The sequence below is a fragment of the Opisthocomus hoazin genome, chromosome 1 (assembly GCF_030867145.1).
Source record: "Opisthocomus hoazin isolate bOpiHoa1 chromosome 1, bOpiHoa1.hap1, whole genome shotgun sequence".
NCBI classification, from domain to species: Eukaryota; Metazoa; Chordata; class Aves; order Opisthocomiformes; family Opisthocomidae; genus Opisthocomus; species Opisthocomus hoazin.
In genome coordinates this window covers 143,766,054-143,781,047 of record NC_134414.1, presented here as the reverse complement: position 1 = coordinate 143,781,047, position 14,994 = coordinate 143,766,054, and the positions used below count along the sequence as shown (strand labels likewise).

The following is a 14,994-nucleotide window of genomic DNA, read 5'->3' as shown; positions in this document are numbered from 1 at the left end:
GAGCCCCAGCCCAGCCCTCAGCAGCGGAAGCTGCGGCTTTGTCACCAGAGCACTGGTTTCGCTTTTCTTTTCGCTCCTTTCTTGTGTTTTTTTCCCCCCGTGGCTCTGCTGCGGTGGCAAATAAGGCTCCTCTTGCCCCCTTGCGAGGGGAAGGAGCCGCGGGTGTCCGCAGCTCCCCGCGCAGCTCAGCAGCTGGAGCCCGGAGCTGCCAGCTTCGCGGTGGCGGGAAATGAGGGCTGACAAATAGGCTGTTTAAAAAAAATTGCCTCCTCAGCTTCATCACATACAGTCCTTGTCATTTTGAGGAAGATTACGAGCACTTCAGCACTCTTTTTTTTTTTTTTTCTTTTTTTTTTTTCCATTTTTAAAAAAGTTGCTTTGGGATTCCTAGGCCAAGCTGCTCTCATAACTGTATGCGAAGGGTTACACTGCTGCTGTTGAACTTAGGATTTGAGAAGCGGAGCGGCTGAGCTTCAGAAGGGTTTCCTTGGAATTCTAGCCAAGCGCCGTAGTTCTCAATTTATGTTTGACGGTTATTTAGAGTATATACTTTTCGGTTCTCTCGGGGTTTTGTTTTAGGGTCTTTTCGAGAAAGCGTTTAATTACTTAAAAAGAGACAGGTCAGCACAAAAGGTCTTTTCTGTCGAAGGATAAACCGTGGCATCTCCCTAGAAGGTCTTTAATGATGTGTCAATACTCGTAAAGATTAGTCTATAGTCATCTCCTTGAATGCTTTTTCAAAGTCCTCGTGCTTATTAAGGATGTGCTGAAGATGTAAAAAATTAGCAGACCAAAAACATTGCCCTCTGTTAATATTAACAGGATATTATGGCCCTTTAATTAGAAGCTGGCTCTGTTAGTAGCACAAGTACAAAAATGTATTTCAAGGGAATATGTATTTCGGTGGAGTGTCTCTGTCCAACTGAGACAGAAAAATAAAACTGAAGTGAAATTTAATGGTATTTAATTCCAGATGTCTCTGTTTTTATGTTGTTGCTCTTGAAATAGTCTGTGGAAATATTAAAACATCTTTGCGGTTTCAGAATTTCGGTGAAGCGCAGGCTTGGTATAGTGCCTCCTGTCAACTGACACGTTTTTTTTTGCTGGGTGGACCACTCCTGAGCAAATCAATTCCTTCTTTCATTTAGAGATGCCTGGAATTAAAGAGGCATTAGAAAACTGAAGAACACGGATTAAGACAAAATTCTCTTTTTTCATGCGTAGGAGATTTTGTTTTGTTTTGTTTTACTGTTGCCCTTCTTTTCATAAGGATTCCCACTGGTGTAATTGTAGCATCAACGACAAGTGAAAAGGTTGCTGTTCAGGTGTTTGAAATTTTGAAATTAAGTTAGTCTGTTTCATGTATTATTTTTGTATGTCAAGGAAGGTGCGGGGAGTGTTTTTAGAATTTGGCTTATTTTTTTAAGTTTGGTGAGGTTAAATAACTTGCTTCCTTCTTGTCTGCTAATTTAATTAGGGCTGGAGAAGATGGTGTTAGCGGGGAGTTGGGATCACCATTAAAGGTTGTGTATGCTGAAAGAGATGTTCCAGCAACAGTTGTGCCAGTGAAATGCCGCCTTTGGCAGAATGCGTTCACGATCGGCGCTTTCGGCCAACTCACTGGCCTGGATCTCCAGAGGCAGTCAGGAGCCTAATTCCTTTCCAGAAGGAGATTTATGCTCCTGAATGCCTTTGGGAATGGAAAGCACTGAGTCCCAAAGAATTTCAGTGACAAAAGATACATTGTCCGGTGCATGGCATCCAGTGCCATTCACAGTGCCTCTGTGTGCCCTTCTCTGGCGGACAGAGCTGCTCTTCTGCAGAACGGGAAAGGCAGATGGAATCAATTGTCTGCTGCTAGGACAGGCCACATCCTACTATGTAGCTGCAAGGACAAGGATTTAGACGGAGGGTCACTGAGCAGTGAGTACGAACTACACTGTTCCAGTGTTTCTTCAGAATAATTAAGCTGTAGTGGTTTTGGGGGTATCCTGCAAGTAACACAGCCCCATCTCCGTGCCGATGTGAGGCAAGCAGCAGCGGCTCCAGGCTGGATGTGGAAGGCCAGGTTCATGGAGGTGTTTGTGGAGCACGCCGCTGTCCAGATGCCTGGGCACACAAACATGAATGCCACCCCCACAGCAGTGGAGCAAGTGGCAGATATTGTATAGCAGCTTCCAACCCTAGATTGTGACTGTTTAGAAGGTAGTCAGCGTACACTTAGTAGCCGTGATGGGGTCTGCTGTCACCACGGTGTGTAAGGCAGTGAAGTATGTGCTCCACAAGTTGGCGTGCTGGAGATAACGGAGATTGAGCTGAAATTCCCTGTTCTGAGGTGAGAGCGAGGCTGCAGGCTTGTTCCCGGCCTCAACTCTGCATTCGTGAAAGAGGTGGTTTTGTCGAGAATGTAGGCCTCAGAAGGGCTTCGTGGACATTTTATTGATGTAGACATTGTCAGTCCGGAAGAGTGTATGACAGATAGACTTTTAGAAATACCCGTTTTTTTCATGTTCTCAAAGCAGACTCTGTCCCGAAGCCGTATACCCATAACGGGGATGGAAGCTGAGAAGATCTTGACTGTTGCCCGTGTAACCCCAAAACAAACACAGACTCTGCTGCTGGGAGACTGAAGGACTGGCAGAAGGTATTACATGCCAGGCTTGATTTCTTTGCATTGTACATGTCATGTCTGGAGTGTGACTCTGCCCCTGGAGTAGGTGACCATTTGTTGAAACAAGACAGCCTGGAAAGTACACAGCTAACGGTGCAACTGCCAGTGCGTTCAGGTGATGGAAACTGTAAAAAATTCAGACAATAGCCTGACTGTTCCTGAGGGTGTAGTTGAATGAGATGCTGGTTTTGGCTGCAAACCCGGCTTAAGAAGTCCCCGTGCCCACCCCCCCCGCCCCCATCCTGCTTAGCTGTGTGTTCTTGCCTTGTGCTGTGGTTTGCTGGCTCCTCGCTTACATCCTAAGGGATAATTAGTTCAACAACTGGTAGTATAGTGTATCTGAAGACTACTCTGACCTTCCTTCCTAATAAACGCCCTTGTGTTTTTAGGTGGCTTTCTTGTAAGACTGGCAGTATGCGTTGGTAAGCAGTTGCAAAAATAAGTGTTTGTATATTTGTAGAGAGAGTAGAATCATGATTTTAGTGGCATTCATAGATTACTGATTTTGATCTAAAAATCCTGAATAATTTTTTATTGTGCTATGGGACCTTTTCTGGCTGTATGAATTATTTTTTTTTTAGCACAAGAAGCAGTACTCTTGTGCCAGAAATCACAGTAAGAATGTCTTATCATTCATATAGTGTATACTTCATTAATGTAGCATGATGGGTATAGCAAAAGAGAACCAGCAACTTGAAAACAACTGTTGTATTATTAAGCGTACACACCATCATGCAACTATGTCCGACAAGAATACTATGGTAATCTGGTGTCACTGTGCACCACAGGCAACTACAGTCATCTGTGCTTACAGAAGTTGATTTTGTCCTCTGAAATAAAATGCTATGGGAGCTAACATGTGGCTGGGGTGGGACTGGAGATTCCACGAGCAGGAAGGCTGGTAATTCCTGCCAGAGAAGAGAGCTTTTTAGTAGGTTTGGAAGCCGCCCATGGACATACATAGTAGCCCAGCTGTTTTCTGCACAGTGGTTGTGATGGAGTGGTATAGTAAGAGTGGTCATACTATGATGTGCTGGCTAGAGCACCATAGCTTCCTAATATCTCATTGAAACTTGACTATTTCCTTCGGCCCTGTGAGTTTGTGCCCAAAGACCAAAAAACATTTTGTGTATTAAAAAAAAAAAAACCCAACAACCAAAGAACCAAACAGCATGCTACTTTCTGTCCAGTCAGAGAAGCCCCAGGTAGTATTGTACTTTGCACCACATTTTTGCTTATCACACCTGAGCAACCATGTCCTACATTTGAACAATATTTAAATTTATAGAGGCGTTTCCTAGTGCCTTCTCCAAAGTTTAAAATGCTTTTAGACTGGTGGAAAATTTCAGTACTTCCTGGAAGGCAAGAGAAGGGTATATGTTGTGTGGTCTTTGATTTCCAAATTTAAATACATTCTGTGTTGTGCCTACTCGTGATTCATAGCGTCTTGCCTAGCTGCAAGTAGTTCCCTAAAAGCATGATTCTGTTGATGGAGAACCATATGTGTATGCAGATGCTGTGTGTCTATGTAACCTGCTGATACCAACCGTTTCTTCATAATAGTTGCTTTATTTTCTTTGCTGTGAAAATTGTTTCTGACTTTGTATAGGTGAGACCTTTGTAATAAAAAATGGGTGCATAAAAAGAGAAATTTCTTCTGTCTGTATACGTGCTCGTCTACTCTTTTAAAGGGAGAGTGAAAATCTACGCTTAATCTTGTTTCCTGCTTTAAACCAGAAAGGGTTTGTTGTGGTGCACGGACGGAGAACAGAGTGCCGTAGGGTGGTGCGTCGGTAGGTGAGGGCTGTAGAAACGGTGAGTGGAACCGTGGCCAACAGGTGTAACGTATTTATGACTGGAGCAGAAGAAAAGGGTGAATAATGGATGGAGGGTATTTGCCAGCTCTTTCATAATATGAAGGCAGGCACTTGCCAGGAGTGGAAGGTGTATCAGCCAATGCAAAAGTTTATTCATGATCATTTGTGCCGACCAAATACTCCTTCCTCTAGGAATGACATGTGTTGGCAGGAAATATCTGGTGGTGTGGCTGGGTACTGAGCAACTCCTGGCTTCTCTCCACTCTGCTACACTTCATGTCATCATCCTTGCTGAGGCCATACGTCTGTCTTTTACTTTGTTCTAAGGAGTCTTTCTCTTTCATCCCAGGACAAGAGCTGTTTGCAGTAGTTATGGAGGAGGGAGCACTTTGGGCATCTCCTTGAAAGAGCACCCATGCTCGGGCACCCAGACACCATGCAAGTGGGAGGCTCTGGGATTCGTATTCTTGTAACTTGAGGTCAAGCTACACCAGCCCACTTCCATTTCATTGTAGTTCTCTCTTGTTTATAACATCAGAGCTTTGCTCTCCCCCTTCCTCTTCAAATACGGCTCTTCTGGAAGTGCCTCAATGTGGAGGCCCCCCGTCCTGCACCTTGTTACAGCGCGTTGGAATTGCAGTCCTTCTCTGGAAGCAGGCAGCTGCATGAGACCAAAGTTTGCTTTTAGTAAATAATCAGCAGGAGCAGAAAGAGGTAATAGGAAGAGATTTGGCAGTGAAGACCATTCTAAGCTTTTGTAAGTGGATTTCTAGGACTGTGACCCTGGAGCATGGATTGAAAAGAGTGACCGGAGAGGTTAGGCCTGCAGGGAATGCTGCGCTGTGGGACTGCGTGTCTGGCAGACAGCCGAGGCGGGTTCAGGTACATGTGCATCTGCGCGGAGAGTAGGATGAGGTCACTCCCGAAGGGGAGTTACAATGCCTGAAAAAATAATAACACAACTTCTGGAAGCTGACTGAATTAAATAGAAGTCTGGCAGACAGTGCTAAAAATGGTGCCTCTTACTACGGCTCTGCAGCCTTGGCCGCTTCCTGGAAACGAACCGCTCCTTTCTCAGTGTGAAAACTTTTACATCTTTTAAGCAAATAAGTCAATGAAGCGATATTTAAACATCAAATACAGAAGTAGAGGGACAGCGGTGTGGTTGTTAGCTTACAAGAAGTTAGATCAAGAAGGGATTGTATGTTGATTTGTTTAGATGCTTTGCTCTCTAGTGCTGTCAGAGCAGTTCAGCATGTGTGCGCGTGCGTGTGTGTGTGCCCGACAGGTATGGATGCACACATGCATCCGTACGTGGAAACGGGAGCAGTCAACGTGGGACTGCTACACCGCTGAGAAAGTGGTTTCATATTGTGCGCTGAAGGCCTGCCTGAGAATTGCTGGCTGCTGGCATCAGTCTCCGGGTCTCGTTGTTGTAGATGAGGGAGTCCGCCTCGGTGGTGCTTGGCACGGGAGGGAGGGAGGGAGGGTGCGGGGCACCGAGGGGCCCGTGTGCTGCTGCCACGGTGGCTGGCACAGTCGGAGGGCTGCTCACCGCTGGGTGTTGACATGCGCACCAATGCGAGGAACCATACGCAAGCAGCGGAGGCAAGGGTGAAACAGGAAAATCAAAATGCGCCGTAAATATCTCTAGAAAGAGCTAGTGACTGGTGAATGTCCTGAATAGAGACAGCAGAAATCGTTTTTGTGGATTAATTTGTGTCTCTATTAATTCAGTATTTATATATTAACAAATAGTATGTATATATTATTTTTTAAATATTAACTCTTCTTCACCAACATTTACTTAGTGATTCCTGTTGTTCTTTCTATCTTGCTTGCTCTTTTTGGTGCCCTACCTGTAATCCTCCTCTATAACAGCACTGAACGCTTTTCCTAGTGTGTCTGGAACAAGGAGAATGTTTCCCAAATATGAAGGAATTACTGTTCACAAACAACCCATGAACAACTCTCTTGTAGATGTGTTCATACTGTGCTGTGGATAGACTTGGAACCGTTGTACTGCATGCTGCAGATAGGTAGTGGGGGGTCTTCTCAGCTCAGGTGGGGCTCGGGAGAAGTGGGGCTAATCCTGGATTCCTCTCGAAGGTGGAATTAGGAGATGTTCTGAAGAGTCATGATACTCGGAATGGCAGAGCGCACTGTGTGTGGAGCTTTTTGGAAATGCTAATATAGATTGTCATGGTACATAGTTGCCCTGAAGCAGAGCCAAAATCTGTCACAATATAGTTCAGGTTGTGAACGTAGCAGCATTGCTCTGGTGAGTCCAAGAGGGAGAGTACATGTTGGAGTAGGGATCGGGAACGGCAGTTGCTGCGTGCAGGCCACCTTTCCCGATGTCAAGCTGTGCGTTATATGGACAAGCCTTAAAAGTTTTACTGACTTTCCAGTAAATCCAGAGAACGAGTGCTTGGCAAAGAAGATACAGTGTTGATTTCTGTTCTTAATTTGAGAGCATCATCTTCCCAATGAAGTCTAAAAAAAGACCTGAACAAAAGATGACTTTGTTTATGTATAATTCATGAAAGCTCTACAGTTGTAACCTTTTAAACAGTTATTTTTATTTAAGATGTGTAAATTTCAAATCTTTTTTTAATGGGGTGCATAAATGACATAAGAAATGTTTGTTTCCAGGATCTGGAGCATAATGTATTTCACAAGCAGTTACTGAAATGTGATAGGTTGGATGCATGAATAGTGTGTTTGATGTAAGTGCAATATGTTAACGCGGTATGTAATAGAATTAAACTGGCGGTAATTTAATACAGCTCTTAAGCTCTATAAAGCTACAGGGGCGGGGAAGCTATTGTCTTTCAGAATTAAAGCTCTTTTTCAGTATTAGCAGAAGGACAATTATTTGCTGATTCTGTATCAAAATCCCGTTGAAGTGCCTTGCGTAAAGACTGCGGTTCGAGTCAGGGGAGGTTTGAAACGAAGTTAGCACATCAATTAAATATGATTACATAGGGTTTTTAAAGGGGAAAAAAAAAAGCTATATGATGTTACTTTAAATAGTTACCGTACAGTATTTCAACAGGGGAAACGCTGATTAGATCAATCTATTTGATGCCACCAGGACTGCTGAGGGGCTTTATAACCGTGTTAAATTCTCACATCACTCATCTGCCCGCATCGACGAGCGGACGCGTCGTTACCGTTGGGACTGTGCCATTTGGCCTCTCCCGCCCCTGGCCGTGACTCGCGGCCGAGATCCGCCCCGTCCTCGCAGCGGTTCCGTTGCCGGGTCCCGTCCCGCCGCCGCTCCCCGAGCCGGGCCGGGCCCCGCGGGCGGGGAGCCCCGGGCGGCGGCTGCCGTTGCTCTGAGGCGGGGGGTTCGGCGCCGCCGCGGTGTTTTGATCGCGGGGGGAAGAGCTCTGCCGTGGGCTTTGCCGGCAGTGGAGCTCAGAGTCAGGCGGGCCGCTCTCGGTGCCCGCAGGCTGCGGGGCCTGGTGTCAGCCCGCAGCGGCTCTCGGGGGCCGCGTTCCTGCGTGGCGAGGGGTCGGTAGCTGTCGGGGACCGGCGGCCCCCGCTGCCGCGAAACCCGCCTTCGCGCCGGCCTGCCTCCGCGCTGCTCGGGCGGGAGCGGTTTTTGAAAAGCGCGGGGCAAAGTAAAAACACCACCAAAACAAAACAAAAAAACACCAAGCGAGCGGCGGTGTTCGCTTGCCCTGTCCCGGTAGGGCCGGGGGAGCGGCAGACTTCCGAGGGGCCTGCGCCGCCTCAGCCCCGGGGCTGATGGCTGCTCCCGCCCGCTCCGTGAGGGCGTAACGCCCGGTCTTGGGGTTTCCGATAGAAAGCTCCAACGCGGGGCTATCCCGCGAGCCCGAGGCCGGGCAGCGCGCCGGTGCCGCGGGGGACCAGCGGGCGCGGGGAAGGAGTCCCCTCCGCTGCTGCCGGGGGCTCCGGGCCGGGCGTGACCCCCCCCCCCCCGGGGGCGGGGAGCGGGGTGTCCCCGGGCGCCGGGTCGGGGCTGCGGGGAAGGAGGCGGAGGGAGCCGAGCGAGAGATAATGAAGGTTGCTCGTAATGGGTTTTAGCGCGGGGAGAATTAACCAGTTGCTAATAATTGTATGGTCTCTAGGCCAGACGGTCCCTTTGCTAAGTTAACGTGTGCTCCCTTTATGCTCCTGGCAGGGGGTAAACAAACGCCTGAACCAATACAAATAGACATAAACAGGGCTGTGGAGAATGGCGGTATATGTCTTAGATCCAGATAATAAGTGCGGGTATTGTTATTTAGATGGAGCATACTGGGACACTTATCTTTTAGTACACTCCATTCCCGAACTGAATGCGGTGCTAATCGTGGGATTGAAAGCTATTGTAATTGTGTACCCATCTAAATGCTGACAAGAATATACAATTACATTGTTTGGAATGGAGTTTAATGCTCTCGGAATTTTATTAGCATTTATATTTACTTATGCATTAAAACGCTACACAAAAAGAGGTCAGGACGCGAGAGTTACAGACATAAATATCAGACCCATCCACACCCTCGCCGCGTTTCTCCTGGAAATACTGAACGAATGCGTTTTATTTTATTTTATTTTTTAAAGGAAGCGATAGAATCTGAAATGAGCAAATAATGGGTTTCCATTCTAAGCGATGCCTTTTCTCCCTCTGGATTTTGCAATCTTTTAAAGCTTTTTTCATACCCAACTTTTTATTATTATTTGTAGTGTGTGTGTTACTGGAAAATCTTTCCACAGTATGCTTACCACCACACCATGTTTAAACACACATTATAAAGTGGATGTAATTGTAAACACTCAGAGGGATATAATTACATGTAGCAGATTTAGGAGCTAATTCTTTGCTTCTCTCTCTCTCTTTCCCTCTCTCTCTCTCTCTTTACTCTGCATTTTATCAACATAATTATTTTTTGACTGCAGACTAACACCCAGAAATTGACAGGCATCCATTATAGGCAGCAACTTGTTCACCAAATTGAAAAACAATGAGCTGCAGGTTTATATGCGCCCATTGTCATACAGAATTACCGGGGCTTTGTTCCACCAGAGGAAAAAGCTAATGGTTTTGAAACAGCAGGTGACAAAGCACAATCTTTTTTTTTTTTTTTCTTTTTCCCTCTCCCCCCTCCCCCCTTATCAGTTTGTTGATGAAGTCATTACGAACTGGGGCCCAGAACAGGGTTGGCCTTATTTTTAGCAGATAGACTTTTAATGAGTTCTATTGTGGAGACGGTCATGTTGATTTGCTTACATTTTTTTTCCCCCCCTTCACTCAGAAACTCCCAGTATTGAAAAGCTACTATCAAAGGACTGGAAAGACAAGCTTCTTGCCATGGGATCAGGGAACTTTGGAGAAATAAAAGGTAACGCTGTTTCTGTGCTAAAGCAAATTGAGAATGAGTATACAGGTATTGCTGACTTTATCGAACTTTGTTCGTTTGCTCCTCTTCCCCTTCCCTTGAAACATTATAATCTGGGGATTAAATGAACTGTATGCTCCCCATCTGTGATTGATATAAATCGCCCTAAGTGAACGAACTTCCATAAAGCTTTTGTTGCATGTATCATTTTGTGTTATAAGGAGACACGTCCTCTAGCTGAGTTGGGGTGGAAAAAGTCAAATCACATATCAAACACAAGCTTATGTGGTATCAGAGTACAGCACAGCTCAGCTTCTGAAATCTGAGGGTGATCAGAAGTCCTGGTTAATTTTTGGACAGATTTTGATGATGTGGGGTTTTTTTGACTTTTCTGCGTGTAGGAAAAAAAAAAAAAAAGAGAGCAAAGTTTGTGTAATGATACCTCTAGGTACCGAAATTAGCCAGTGCAGATTTTCAAAGACAGTGTACAACATCTGTGCGCTAAAGCGTGTTCTTTTAAAGCCATACTCCAGAAGGAAAATGACAAAATTTGACCACTCTCCAGCAGCAGTAGCTTCTGCTTTGCCAAGATATTTCCCCATTTTATATATGTGACGTCATTTTAGGGAACCTGTAGTTGTTTGTTTTCATGTAGTTTAATATTTTTATGGTTATTCTTCCAGTGCTTGCAATGAGGAACCAACTCAAAATACACGCGTGTCAAAAATTTTAGCTTTGTAGAGCAGCCATTATCACTCTGAAAAGAAACAGTGACTCCAATTCTTCTCCTGTTTATATCGGTGTACATCTGGAGTAGCAAAATCCAAGCCACTGTTGTTTTGGAAATGTGAAAGTAGAATGAGATTAAAATTGAACCCTTCTTTTATGTTTCTAAACTAGATTTCATTTCTCTCTATTGTTTTTGGTTTGTTTGCTCACTAATGTTGTCCCCGATACTGAGATCCTCATTCGGGCAGGCACCCAAACGTCGTGCCTGGCAGGTTTAAGGACCTTCTGCGCAAAAGGTGGGCAGTGTTCAGTAAAGAATACAACGTGACGTGCTCTCGGAGGTTAATGTATTGGTACATGTGCAAAGATAGTGTTATTTTTATTATATGTACCTTCCAGCTTGTCACCAGTAAGCCGCCGGCATTAGTTTGTGCTAGTCCACTGACTTACACAAGTAGGAAAGTATGCCACTTGCTTCCCCTAGCTTCTCCCTAAGAGGCCGTAATTCAGAAATATATGTTCAGTGCATACGTAGAATAACTTTAAAACAGAATACAGTGCTTCAGCCCCAAATAGGCTGAGATATTATTATTATAACAGAGGACCAAACCCTGGGTTCTTTATTCCTGCTGAGCACGTTTTGTCCATGCGCATAAAGCAACAGGTCGTCAAGAGGTGGGGTAGCCGCTGGGCTTACCTGCGAGTTCTGGTTTTTAAAAGCATGTTGTTTTAAAGTAACATCATCATCTGCCATGAACAGATGAATCTTTAAGATGTTTCAGGCCCAAAGTACACAGGCGGCTTTCAGATCCACTTCTGGGTGTGTATTTGAGCAGTTTTTGCATGTTGCCTGGAGCCTCTTTAACTCTTGATTTGCTGGAGCCTTTAGAAGGACTCCCAGCGATTTTCCTCTGCCTTTGGACTGGGGAATGCTGCTCCGAGAAGTGCTGTGCGCTGAGAAGGCGGTCTGGTCCCAGTCCTTATGATCTTGTTCTGTTTGAGGGCAATCTTTTTTCTCCTTTCCTCGCTTTCCCTTTCACAAGCTAAACTTGAAAGCGGCAGCAGCGGCTATATGCAAGCACGAAAGAAATTCAGCGGTCCTTTCAGTCTTGCCTGGGGGGAGGATGGGGAGCAACAGCACAACCTCAAAGAAGAGTTTGCTTTGCTTTAATTTTTGTTTTTTAGCTTCGTATTTTGAACACAAGTCAAGATATTGTTCTGTAGCTGTGTTCAAAAGCCTCACATCTGAAGCTTTTTAGCACAACCGTGGTTCTATGGTTGGGGGCATGGTTATTAGGTGTTTGGATCAGGTTTGGCAGTAAGCTGTGAAAACAGGCACTGGTTTATTTTTCCTACTGACTGCCGTGACAGTTGCAATTATTGTCCATTGTTCCTAGGTGGCTAGAAAGGAGGGAGGATACAATAGAGCATTGCCCTCTGGGGGTAAATGTATTTGACTTACAGGTTCTTGGGGGGTCAGGCAGGCTGATTATTTAGTGCCCAGGAATGCGGTTTTCATGGCACCGCCAGCCATGAGCGGCCAACAAACAATGGCTCAGCTGTATTGCAGCTGTATTTAGTGAGGCAGCATGAAAGGTGTGCAAGTTGAGCTGTGCTAGACTCACATATGCGTGTGCAAACACCCATATATTACGCTAGAAAATGGTTCTGTCCTAAATATAGGAACATAGAATTTTTAAGTTTTCCAGTTGTGATTTTTTAATTAACTTCTGCCTGTATTTGGCTTGGCAGCTGCTTTTCCCCCCCCCCCCCCCCCTTCATTTCTCTATTAGTGATATTTGGAAACCCTGCACAAGTAGTGTCTTATTATTAATACACCCTGGAATGCAGACAGCACTAGAAGCTGTACTGCCCAACTGTCTTATGCACTGAATAGTTTTTTCCATTTAACTGTTCAAAATTTCATTGTGTTTTTCATTAGATCTGGGGGAGTTTTAGTACGTCATGTGCTAAAGTCTCAGCACTAGGCTACATATTGTTAATGCCCGAGTCTGTGTTATTGCCATTGAGTTTTATTCTCTGGGAGAGATGAAAAGAAAGGGAAATGAAGCAGAAGACTTTATTTTCTATTAGTGTTATTTCTTTTAATTTAGAAAGCAGTTAATTTTTTATTAAAGATAGGAGAGACCGTGAATAACTGGAAGTCACCAGCCTCGCACGTTTTGTATTCAAAATATATTTGTTCCTCTTACTTGCTTTGTTACTTTCGGCAGCTACTTTAAGCCCCCCCCCCTACTTCGTCTGCACGCCTGTAAAATGGGAGAACCATCACCGAGTATCTGCAGAGGTCTTAGCTGCAAACTTCAAGATCACAGTTAGAAGGATCTATATATATCCGGTTACTAATGGAAAAGGGAATGTAATATTTTTTTCTGGGGCTTGACTGAAAGGTACTGTGAGGGAATACTCTTAAACTTAAAATGGGGCAAAATCTAGAACCTTTCATGCCTGTAGAAATTCTAACTGAAATGCCTCTGTTTGTTTAGAGAGGTGGTCTGGGACTAAATAGTACAAGTTTGGCTCTGGAGATTTCTTAAATTCTGTTTTGAAATCTGTGGAATTCTTATTCTGTTGAAAACAAGTCAGTCTAATAAAACCCACAAAACATGCCAATAAACTGAAATATTTTACAATATAAGTGTAAAACTGTATATTGAATTGGTTAAAGCCTGTTCAAACTTACTTATATCCATCATATTCAAGAACAGTGCTCAAAAGGCCTCTGGATTATTAATGGATAATGCAGTTTATTGGATTCAGTGGAGCAGAGAGAACTTCAGGTCTCAAACCGATCATCTACAGGGAGGAAACTTATAGCCCCTTTCTGCTTTCGGCATAGCTGCCTGGTACCTGCGCGCTGCAGAGTGGAAGTGGTTGTTTTCCTCCAAAGCAGCGTTACCAGCTGCAGCAGATGCAGCATGTGTGGGGGGGGACCCTTCATGGGAAAAGGTATAAGAAGTTTATTTCCACGCTCGTTAGTGTCAGTGGCCGTCCCCATACTTAGAAAACAAACACGAAACTTCTGTTTCGCTGGTGTTGGGTCTCCTCTGAGAAGACTTCGGGGAGTGGTGCCAGCCCCCCGGGTGGGCAGGCGTATCATGAGGTGCTCGGTCTTGCTAGAGCCCATGTGAGTGAGGCAGCTTTAACCTTGATGAGAGAACTCCTTTTAAGACTTCCCCAGTGTACACAAAGTCTTTCTGCTAATCTCTTCCATCTCTCGCTTATCGAGAGTTGTCAAGAAATAATAATACATATTTTATATGTTCCCCACTTAGCGAATTTTGAATAGGTGTGTGGAACAAAAGGCTAAACTGACTTCTAATCTTACCGAGTTGGTTTTCAGTTGAAGTGAAGGCATTGTTAACAGTGATTGCGCCTGAATCTCTCAAGAAAGACCGGGCAAGCCTGAACCTGATTTTTTTTGTTGTTTGAAAATTCTTCTCTGTTGTGCAGGTTCGTTCCTAAACAACTTAGGTGAAGTGTTTTCCGCACTCGCTGTGAAAGGGATTGTCATTAGGGTAAAATCAGCTCTTCGTTGTAGCCCCTTAAATCTGGGTGACTCCAAAGACTGTGGTGGAGTAACTACTGATTTGTAAATGTGATTGAAAGCAAGATTAGCCTACCAATATTAATCTTTAATGCATGATAACGCGTTTGTTTTGTGCGAGCAACTGGGTTCCGAGTTGCGTGAAGGATCAGTGCAGGTATTATAGCAAGCTGTGTTTGATGTGTGATAGAGCTGTGTTTGCCGAAGACTCTAATCATGCTTGTATGTGTGGAAGATGGGGCAGGAGAGAGTGTGCAGTGAACGCTGTTACGACTGCCAATAATGGATAAAGAGAAATAATCCATTCAGCGATACTATAGCTCATCAGAGCACATGAATTAAAGACATATGTTATGTAGATTCAATGTATGGATTAAAACTGATAATCTGGTAGGTGACACACAGAATCTTGAGATAAGTGGGCTATGCAGATTCAGTATATGGATTGTGCTGGATAATTCCATTTAAGTAATGCTGGACAAGTTGAAGACAAGTAAGCTTCGGGTGGTGCTCAGGTTATGTGCAGTAATCCAGTGAGTGACACTTTGGATCGCATAATCTGTAGCTGAAGGCAAGGAAGCTGGGGATTCTGCATTTAGATGTGGACAGGGGGAAGGGGGGGGAAGGGGAGAGAGATTATTCATGGGGAATACGCTGGGTTTAAACCTTTGACTAATAAAGTGCAGATCCCCAGGATATGTGCGAAAGCTGTGCACTTTCTTAGGAGCTGTGTGAATTTTGCATTTGCAAATTAATGGTTGAAAAATGTTTGTGAACTTGTGTCAGATGTGGGCTCTTTGCATTATCTTTTGTGGATGGTATTGTGTTTGGGAGTGGGGAGAGAAGGAGGGTGAG

General features: G+C 44.7%; 1 protein-coding gene across 11 annotated transcripts in view; it reads left to right on the top strand.

Annotated features, from left to right (window-relative positions):
• SOX5 (SRY-box transcription factor 5) overlaps positions 1 to 14,994 on the top strand; it is a 649,868-nt gene that overhangs the window by 475,948 nt on the left and 158,926 nt on the right. For 9 of the 11 annotated variants that reach the window (XM_075439940.1, XM_075439932.1, XM_075439927.1 and 6 more), the window contains one exon: positions 9,759 to 9,845. The exons of the other annotated variants lie outside the window; for them this stretch is intronic. In XM_075439940.1, coding sequence (XP_075296055.1) covers positions 9,759 to 9,845 — 87 coding nt within the window. The remainder of the gene's footprint in view (positions 1 to 9,758; positions 9,846 to 14,994) is intronic. 11 annotated transcript variants of the gene reach the window in all.